Genomic DNA, 11,237 nt, shown 5'->3' with positions numbered 1-11,237 from the left:
TAATTTTTTGTTGCACAATTTTAAACGTTTCAACAAAATAGACCATCAAAAGCCAACAAAATAGACCATAAAAAATCAATGCATTGATCGTCAAAAGTATCACAACTGATCAAGATAATTGCAATCATCATTTAAGGAATCAAGATCGTCCAAAGGAGTAGCCGGAGGTGTGACAACTGATCTTGAAGAAACCAACTTCTGTACCTCTTCAATGACAATAGGAAAAAATTAATTTTTAAGTGCGGGAATCAATCGCTTCACAAACTCATCCAAATCCAAATCTGCAGCTGGTACCGATTCATGTGAAGCTGAAGATGAAGTCTTTTCACAAGAAATACACAGAGTTTGGCCGTAGTAGCCTTTGGCTTCAGATCCAAGACCAAATACTCTTCGCTTCTTTTCTCCTCCGACAGCTTGGAAATATGCTTCAATTTAATCAATAACAGATTCTAATAATATTTTTTCTCATAATATTTCTTCAAATCTTTCCTGTAATAGTGGAAGTCAAATTGCAACGGATTGTACTTACAAATGATTAGATACCAAAAAGTACCTTAAACTAAAAAATGAGAATTAAGTAAACTACTACATTAAGATTTAATCTTACATGGATGATTCGGGAACATTCATCAATGAAAGATTTTCCATCATAACCATGTATGTAAACATGCAAATGTAACTCACTTGGTGTCGGATCTCGACCCATTTCAACAGCCTATAAAAAAGAAGTGTTAAGCATTGTACTAAAAAAAACTGCTAGAACATTTCATGTAAGCCAGAAATGTTTGTAAAGCCATAATTCAAGTGGAACGTAGTTGGTCATCAGGTAAATATTATTAGTCGCATGGTTAGAACTACGTTATCCAATTTACATTGTTCTTACTAAGCAATGACTGGAAAGAGATTACTGAATTTCATTGCATCAAAATTACTGAGAACATATGCTAATAATGAACATTTGGAAATTTTCAGTCAGATTCTAGTGTGAAGGTTATATAAGAAGAAAACCAATCACATAAAACAGACAAGTAATTTCCAGAATCATAAGGTCTTGATTCTACCCAATACATCTCTAAGAACATATAAATGTAAGAATCCTCAGTAATATATCACTCTGCGATATATAAGCACAGTTTACATTGCAGTTTTTCAGGTTACAAGACAACAACAGAACACAACATGCCAAATACAACACAGGAGACAGAAATAGTGAGAAGTGATCAATATTTGAGATAAACAGTAAATAGAAACACAACAATAGCATAACGTTGACTAAGCTTAGACTGTCTCACAATAAATTGCAGTTTAATACTTGAAATATATACTTAAAAGTTTCTTTCGGTACTCTCCAATTGAGATAGATCCTCCCGTATGAGTTCCAGCAGCGACTTCTTTGATTCTATGATGATTCTGTGTATTTATTTTGAAATTTTCAACACACTTTGGATCTACCCAAAGTCACTGCCAGCTTTTTCAGACATCTTTATGTATAAAATCTTGCCTAATCCCTTTCTCTTTGATTTTAGCAATGAAATTTCTATACACAGTTGCTGCCTTACTCTGCTAGTGTTTCTTTACTGCAACATCAGTAATGGAAGAATCCCAATAGAAGTGTTTTTGAAATAAATTTCTAAGATAACACATTAATATCGTATTTATAAAAATGAGTACACTTTACAAAATCAATTATGATGAAGATGTATACATTGAATTTCCCAAAATAGCCATCTTTTATGTCACATGAGACACCTTTCCAATTGACTCCATTGTGATCAAGTTCACTTTTGAAAGACTCATATATCCTATTGGAGCATACTTTAGAAGATTGCAATCTGTATCAATGTGAAGACATTATTTAGAGTTTACTGTAAATAAAAATAATATATAATAATAATAGAGAAAAAATGGACTAACCCTGCAGAAGTTATAGTAACAAGGGTCCGGACATGGCTCCGACGGGAATTACTTTCTCTATTTGTGTTGCTACGAGATATGTCCTCACCTACTTGGTTGGTTTGTGAATATGTACCTACAGTTGTTGGGTTGGTCTGATTTGGAGTAGTAGGAGACGTACTACCATGATTAGAAGTTGGAGCACCTACGCCACCAGTTGTTTGTGGCGCAACTGTAGGAGTGGGAATAGTAGGCATGTTTGCAGTACGAACAGGCATATTAGTCCTAGCTGCTGACTTGCCCGTACGCCCTATACTTCCTCGACCTGTACCTCTTCCTTGAGTCATATCTATTAAAAAAATTATACTTGTTAAAGTGGAAAGAAGATGCAAATTTTGCAGAAAAAGTCACAACATCATATAATAGTCTAATTTTGAAATCCTATCCAACAAAATACCTCACAACAACATACCTCACTGTCATTTTAGAATTCCATGTAACATTGGAATATTCACAACAAGAACCAAAAATAGATCAAGAACCACCAACATAATAAGAACCACCAAAATACTTACAACAAGAACCACCAACAGATCAGGAATCACTAACAGAACCACCAAAATACAACAAAATACTCCCATTATAATTCTTCCCATAAGAACTCCTCCTAAATAAAGAACCAACAACAAAACAAAAACTACCAACAGAATTACCAAAATACTCACAAAAAGAACCACTAACAGATCATGAACTACCAACAGAACCACCAAAATACTACAGAATACTCCCATTGTAATTCTGTCCACAAGAACTCTTAAATGAAGAACCAACAACAGATCATCAACAAGAAAAAAATAAAACATATATATATGTGTAGACAGAAAGTAGTCCAGAAGTTGATTATGCTCAGCCATTTTCAAGGATGAAGTCGATTGGTTAAGACACTCACCTATTTGGTTCCTTAGAGTAGATGTACCTTCTCTTGTTCTGTTGATCTGATTTAGAGCAGTCGGAGATGATTCAGGAGTTGTATGGTTGCTACCATCACCAGAAGTTTGAACTGTTGATCTAATTTAAGGAATCAATAGTTGAACTTGATTTGTATTATTTTGACCACCTATGACATCAGCTGGAGAAGTAACAATAGCAGGAGTGGGAAAAGTAGGTACGTTTGTAGTAACATCATTATTACTCCTAACTGCAGACTTGCCTCCACGCCCTGTGCTTCCGCGACCTCGACCTCGACCTCTAGTCATATCTATAAAAAAACTGTATTAGTTAAAGTGGAAATAATATGTAAACTTAATAATACCTAGAGGAGAAAACATCAATTTATTGATAAGGTATTAGAAAATGTAAAAGCACAGTTGTAGCATAAAAAAATGAATGAGAAATGAAAGAGTCAAAAATTGAGAAGTAGAGCATAAAACAAGTTGAAGAAACAAGTTTTGTGTAAACAACGAGACAAAGAAAATGATACTAGTTCAACAAATGGCTGATCACAAAATAAAAATAAGATACAATAGCATATTTTTTATCAAGCACTATTCGCTATCTGTGTCTTCTTCCAAATCTTCCTCAGTTTCCTCAGTTTCATGCTTTTATTCTGTAGCATCTTCTTGGTTGTCATGATTTTCTTGTAATAAACCATCATCAGTGACTTCATCCATTTCAATTAAGCCACCATTTGCATTATGTAAGTGTATGCTTTCATCTGTGGCAACATTCATGTCTATCTCGTAGACTTGAACTTCTTCAACTTGAAATGGAATATTTAGTTCTACAGTTGTCTCAATTTCATTATTAGGTAATTCAACAACATTTCGAGGTTTGATCTTCAATACAACTACCCAATCATCCTTGTCCTTTTTCTTGCTAGGATAAGACACATAACACACTTGAGTTGCTTGCATTGTCAAAATAAAAGGTTCATATTTCTTATATCAACGACGATGGTTAATATCAACCAATTTATACTGATTATGATTTTTAACACCAACATCCATAGTTGGGTCAAACCATTCATATTTGAATAGTACAGTTTGCTTTAAAGGTGTTTTGCACACTTCTATAATCTCTTTTATCCGCCCATAGAAATCACCAAAAGTTGGATCTGAAATACAAACTCCACTGTTCATTGTTGATCTTGCGCTATCATGAAAATCTATTTGAAACTTGTAAACATTAACAAAATACACCGAATGAGATGTAGTGCCTATCAATGGTCCACGAGCAAGACTACATAGGAATTCATTCTCAATATGATTGAGCTGGACCTATTTAGAAGATTATAAAATGTAGTTCAATTTCATAAGTTAATTTAAGTGCATAATTGTATAAAAGATCTTAATTTTTGAAGCCTTACATATTTCTTGAACCATAGAGAAATTTGCTTCAAGGCTCTCATTTATTTGATCTTGAGAGACATTTGAAAATTCTTCTTGCAAACGTTGCACAAACATACTTCATTTAAAGAAAAAAGATTTCAATTTCAAGTCATGATTTATGAATATGCTTATAAAATTAAGTTGATACAACTAACTTTGTTACCTCACATATGGCTCAACCTCTTCACAATTTAGCAAAATGTAAGTTTGGGCAGCGTAGATTTCCTGAAGAGTTAGATTCCTCTTTTTTGATTCTCCCCATAATCCTCCGGGATGGGTGCATATTGATAAATTTCCTTCAACTTCTTCCACAATATCACCATCATCATTTCGATCCACATTATGATTGCATATCATGACATATGGTTCAAAGTAATGAGAAAACAATAGTGTTGACTCTGTCATCAAGTAAGCTTCACATATAGAACCCTCAACACTTGCTTTATTCCTAATCATCAAGTAAGCTTCACATATAGAACCCTCAACACTTGCTTTATTCCTAATCATTCTTTTAAGACTTCCAAGATACCTAAATAGAAAAATAGATAAACCATCATATTTGAAAAGTAAAAAACAACATTATTCTTACAAGTTAAACTTGAATTTTTGCATTACCTTTCAAAAGGATACATCAATCGATATTGTACAGGTCCAGTAATCTTTGCTTCATATGGAAGGTACACAGGCAGATATTCTATTGAGTCAAAGAACTCGGGAGGAAAAATACGTTCTAACTTGCACAAAATTTGTGGAATATCTCCCTGTAATCTCTCCATTTCATACACTCGGAGAGTAGTCTATGTAAGATCTTTAAAGAATAAGCTCAATTCTGTAAGTGCCTGCTATGCATTATTTGAAAGTAGTTCACAAAAAGCAATAGGTATCAATCATTGCATGAACACATGACAATCAGGACTCTTCATGCCAAATAACCTTTTCGCAGCTGTGTCTGGGCATCTACCCAAATTTGAAACATACCCATCTGGAAATTTTAAGCCTTTCATCCAATTAAACAAGATTGTGCTTGCTTCCTTGTCTATTGTATGTACAACTTTGGGATATTTTCCAGAAGCATCCTTTGCCAATGGAGTTCGATCACAGTAATTGACCATATCTAGATGAGCTTGTAGATTGTCTTTGGTTTTCTTATTAATATTGAGGACCGTATTAAATACATTATCAAAGAAGTTTTTCTCAATATGCATGACATCGAGGTTATGTCGAATCATGTTAGAACTCTAATAAGGTAAATCCCAAAAGATGCTTCACTTTTTCCATCCATAAGAACTACATATTCGTTGATTAACTTCTTCTGCATCTAACTCTGTTACTTTTCGTATCCCCAAATCACAAATTTAATTCAATATCTTTTCTCCGGTTCTGTAGGGTGGTGGTGATCTTTTGACAGTTCGACCTTTAAGAAATTTTTTACAATCTCTTATAAATGGATGATATTGGTCAAGGAACATTCTGTGACAGTCAAACCATGATATTTTTTGATCATATTGTAATCTAAAGTATTGTGTTTTCTCCATACAATAAGGAAAAGCAAACATACGTGTAGTACTCCATTCTGATAACATAGAATATGTTGGAAAATCACTGATTGTCCAAAAAAAGTTGTCCTTAATTGAAAATTTTGTTTTTTGGAGATATCAAATGCTTTTACACCTGTCTCCCACAACAACGTCAATTCCTTTATGAGAGGGTGCAGATAAACATCAATTTTATGTTTGGGATTATTTGGCCCAGGAACAATGACATTTAAGAACATATAAGCCTCTTTCATGCACATCCCTGGAGGTAAATTGTATGGAGTGACAATTACTAGCTATGACGAATATTTTCTTCCAGACTGACTGAATGGTTGGAAACCATTAGTACATAACCCTAACCTAACATTTCTTGGTTCATTGATAAAAAAAGATGACTTTCATTGAAGTTCTTCCAAGCTTCAGAGTCTGATGGATGACGCATTACTCCATCCTCTTTTATATGTTCATGATGCCATGTATGTCAGCTGCTGTAGTATGGGATACATATAATCTCTTCAATCTAGGAATCAAAGAAAAATAATACATCCTTTTGTAAGGGACCAATTTCCTTTTACGAGAGCCAACTCGACGCTTATACCTCTCTTTGTCACAAAATTTACAAGAGGTAAGATGTTCATGGTCTTCCCAATACAACATACAACCCGATTCACAACAATCAATCTTTTCAACCGGTAAACCTAAGCTACGCACTAGCTTCTTAGTCTGATAATAACTATCAACTAATAGGCTATCTTCTGGTAAAGACTCTTTAAACAATTGCATCATTTGGTTAAAATCCCTCTGTGACATATTATTTTCCATCTTAATATTGAACATTCGAGAGATTACTGCAAGTTGAGAGAGGGAAGAACCAGGATATAATTTTGCATCAGCAGAGTGCAACAATTCATAAAATTTTTGGTACTCTAAATTAGGCTCCTCCTCTATCGAAGTTTCATATTCCTCCTCAATTGAAGGTTCATACAAATGAGATGGTCCAGATTCAATATTGTTGTAACCATGGTTAAAGTTGGGACCAGCAGCATCCAAAATCATTTGTCGATATGGATTATCATATCCCAATTCAAGTTGAGCACCATTGATCAAATCATTATCGAAAGAAATCTCACCTATCAGATCTGCTTCCCCTTGATGTTTCCAAACAAAATAGTCCTTAATAAATCCATCATGAAGAAGGTGATATCTAACCGTTTCAACATCCTTGTATTTAATGTTGCGACATTTTTTTCGTAGACATTTAATGTTGTTACCACTCATGCAATTTTGTTGAGAACATGCAAAGAGGATAAAGTTATTCACACCAGTAATGAATCTAGAGTTTATAGCCCCTCGTCCATCCAACCTATCATACATCCATCCACGCTCTAGATTATTCATATTCCTATTAATGTCGACATAAACAACATAGTTAGAGTTTTATATTTTAGTAATGCATACATTCAGGATTACCACTAAAGTGAAGAAATAATTAAATATCTTAACAAACTGGAATATATCTTTCAATTTTTATAAGGAAATAGAATATATCAGTCATTTTTCTTCTAAATAAACAAAAAATCACAAACACAACATATCATTCATTGTCCTTCTTAATAAGTGTTAGCGAAAAAGTTTAATTACATACAAAACTGAAAATTAAATCACAACCAGAAATTTTGTTGAAGAAATTTCAGATTCATAGACGTGCAACATTGGAATATCAAAGACCCCATAAAAAATAATTTTGAGAAAGAAAATATGATTCTCATTTCGATTAAATAACCATTTATCAAATTTTTTAACACAATAATCGAAGAACCTTAACTGAAATAGCTCAAAAAACCCAAAACATATCATTAACACGTCACTTCTAACATAGAAATTAAGAAATTAAAAGAGGATAAACAACTAAAATTACGAGATATAAAATCTAACCTCTAATTTAGATTCAAAATTCGCCGATTGACACTCTTTTCGACTGATATTGAACGATTAGGGAGAGAAAAGGGCTAGGGGACCCTTTTTGGAGAGAGAGACAGATAATGTTATGTTTTGGGAACAAAGTGAAATAAAAGACATAACCCTAATATTAGGTTGGTAGGGTGACGGATTTAGCAACGGATATATAATCCGTTGCTAATCATTAATTAAATATATACCTAATATATTATTAAAAATGGTAAAATACTTTCAGCAGCAGTATTTTCATTGCTATTGCTGTCTCCACCATGTCAAAAAAAATTTCCCCCATTTTTGTTGCTAATTTTGTCACCAAAATAAAGGCACCAATATTTACCGCCAAAAATTAGCAACCAATTTTATATTCCGTTGCCATTCCGTCACTAATTAGGCTATTAATTTTAATTTTATTTATTTAGCGATAAAATTTCTATTTTGTTGCAATTCTGTCGTTAATTAGCGATGAAAAAGCCTTTGTTGCTATAAATCCGTTGCTAAACGTAATTTTTTTGTAGAGATAGAAACGAAGTAGCACAGGTGGCATAGGTAATGTGAAGTTACCAATGTACCCTTCATTGTACACCTAAAGCTTCACTTATTATTAAGTGAAATATATAAATATATATATATATATATATATATATATATATAATAATAATAATAATAATAATAATAATAATAATAATAATAATAATATACAAAAATATACTCCCTCTGTTTTAAAAAGAATGACCTTTCCAACAATACTTTAATTTCAAATTTCCACATGAAATGTTTAGAACCACAAGATTAAAGGACATTTTGATACATTTAACACAACTTTAATTTAAGGCCACAAGATTCAAAAGTCTTTTTTATTTTTTTAAACTTTATATCAAGTCTAAGTAATTCATTCTTTTTTAAATGGAGGGAGTATCTATACCTATATCTATATCTATAATATATTAAAAGTGTGAAGGGCCTAAGAAATGTTGTTTGAACTTTTTGCCCTTCATTAAAAGTCTTTGCTTTAGACAAAATCGTCTTTTCACTATTTTTTCCTAATATTTATATTTAAGAGTTGAAAATTAATTAAATATATATATGGTAAAGCCTTTCCTTATTAGAAGTCATCATAATTAATGACAACTAATATTTTTTTATTAGTTTAAAAATTCGAAATCAACTACATTTGATTTTAAGAAACTTTTAAAAATAAATATAAGGAAAATAATTATATGACTACTCCTAATATAAGCCTACTTTTGTGAGCCAAAATTTCGTACCATTTTCTTTATTAGGAAAAGTCCATCAAGCCTATTTTATATAGAAAAGGATTTCTAGCCAAACTTTTTTATTATATTTAATATAGTTTAGAATCAACTAAAATTTGATTTTTACAAAGTTATCCCAAATATTAATATAAGACGTGTTATTAATATTTGTGATGTATATTATTTTTGATTTGTATAGAACTAGGATTTTGATTTATTTATTTTACAAAATAGTTTTTTATGTCTTCTTTTTAAATTTTTTTTTAAAAAACCAAAGTTGGTTTGGGATTTTTATTTTTAAATAAGTTAATATTATACGTGTTGGGACTTTTTTTTAAAAAAAATTAAGTCAACTATACATTGTTTAGATTTTTAAAATTAATTAAAGTTCTTATTTCATTTATTTAAGAAATCATAATATTTAATACTTCTAAATCAATTAAAAATTCACCTTATATAAAAAGAACTTTTACACCTCTATTTAAGTAATATTTTCAATCAAATTTTACAAGAAACATAAACATCAGCTTATTCTATTTTTTTGTTTATTTTGATTTTGATTCGAGTCATATTGTTGCTTTCATTTTCATCATCCTCTTTGTCTTCTTTATTTGATTTTCAATTCACTTACTTCTTTCTTTTGTCTTTACTTTTGCATCTTTCAAAATGTACGTAGCGGAAAAACAAGTTTATCTATAAGATTTTCTTATTCAATGAAATCTTGATGGTATCTATGATTAAGGCGATAAATTTTTTTGTGATTTGACGTAAGTTTTTAAAATATTTTAGTATATTTTTGAATTTTACGATAAATAAATTATCATCTATTTTTTATAGACAACTGTTAATTGAGAAGTTAATAGTTAATCATGTATTCTTGATAGATAAATATTAATTGATAAATATTTTGTGATTTTTGTTTTTAGTGACTCATATGCAATTAATAATTTAAAATCAACTTATTTGCAATTTCAAAGACCTAAAATATATAGTAAGAAAGAAAATATTATCAATAGCATAGGCAGAGGTGGAGACATAATTTTAACTAAGGGGATTCAATATTTGAAGAAAATCTAGCCCAAAGGGGTTCAACACCTACTGTAAATACATAGAAATAATTTTAATCATGTATAAATGATATTTTTTTTCATCGAATGAGGTTCATCCGAACTCCCAACCAAAGGTTGGCTCTGCCCCTGAGTATAGGTAGATTTTACGTGGAAAATAAACTCCTAATTTTATTGCATATAATGTTTTACACTTCACTTTAATTTTTTTATCAAATTTACATGAAAATTACATAATGAAATGGCGGTACCACATATTTTCCTTTTGATAATTAACTTTTATGGCAAGACAATGATGTCACACCCCTATTTTTCACCGCATCCGACCCCGCTAGGGAGTTGGTTTTAGAGAAAACGGTTTTTTCCGATTAAAGTGACGTTTTGAAAAGGGATTACTTTACTTACAGAGTCGCCACTTGGAATTGAGTTTGGGTGTTCCAAGTCACCTTATTGAATCCCTATTCAAAAGGAAATGACTTTTCAATTTTTTATTTTTTTCGTCTGCGAACTAGAAATCCGGATAAGGAATTCTGTTGACCGAGGGGAAGGTGTTAGGCACCCCTCGAGTCTTGTGGTTCTAGCACGGTCTCTTTAATGACTTACGTCTGGCTTAAATTAATTTTTTTTTTGGATTTATAATATTTGTTAACCTAAAAGTTGTTTGCCTCCCGCTTTTAGTTTATTTTGAAATTATTTATTATATTGACGTGTGGCTTACCGATAGTAGTACTTTTCGGCCTCACCATAAATTTTGGCACGTTTCTCGCGCCTTTATGGCATTTATGAGTCGTCCCTATTTTCCTGATCTAAATAAGCACCTAATGGGTTTAAAACCTACCCAACCCAATTCAATTGGCTTCAAATGGTAAATTAATTTAATTATAATGAATGGTCGGTAGCAGGGCTTTCCAACTTCATCGTCAGTTTTCACTTGTATATTAAAACTTAATTTATTTGAGATTAAGAACCTAACTCGTTGTTTTATGAATTCACTCCCTTACCAACGAAAATAAAATAAAAAAAGAATACAATTTTTTTTTGTAAATAAAACATTCAGATCTATCAAATAACAAAATAAATCAACTGCCAGCCGAACAATAGAATTACTAGAAACATAACTTTGTTCATAGATAATGTAACCAG

At 31.5% G+C, this 11,237-nt stretch overlaps 1 protein-coding gene across 1 annotated transcript; it reads right to left on the bottom strand.

The window, feature by feature from the left end:
* Window positions 1-228: 228 nt before the first annotated feature.
* LOC124889596 lies at window positions 229-3,149 on the bottom strand. Its single transcript, XM_047401556.1, has 6 exons — window positions 3,011-3,149; window positions 2,870-2,953; window positions 1,915-2,242; window positions 1,706-1,832; window positions 625-715; window positions 229-425 (listed from the first exon to the last, which is right to left on the bottom strand). Exons 1-6 carry the CDS (start codon window positions 3,147-3,149, stop codon window positions 229-231), a joined length of 966 nt encoding a protein of 321 aa, XP_047257512.1.
* Between the last annotated feature and the right edge of the window lie 8,088 nt (window positions 3,150-11,237).

This window comes from Capsicum annuum, chromosome 12, assembly GCF_002878395.1.
Source record: "Capsicum annuum cultivar UCD-10X-F1 chromosome 12, UCD10Xv1.1, whole genome shotgun sequence".
Classification (NCBI taxonomy): domain Eukaryota; kingdom Viridiplantae; phylum Streptophyta; class Magnoliopsida; order Solanales; family Solanaceae; genus Capsicum; species Capsicum annuum.
This window is presented reverse-complemented; position numbering and strand designations above follow the sequence as displayed.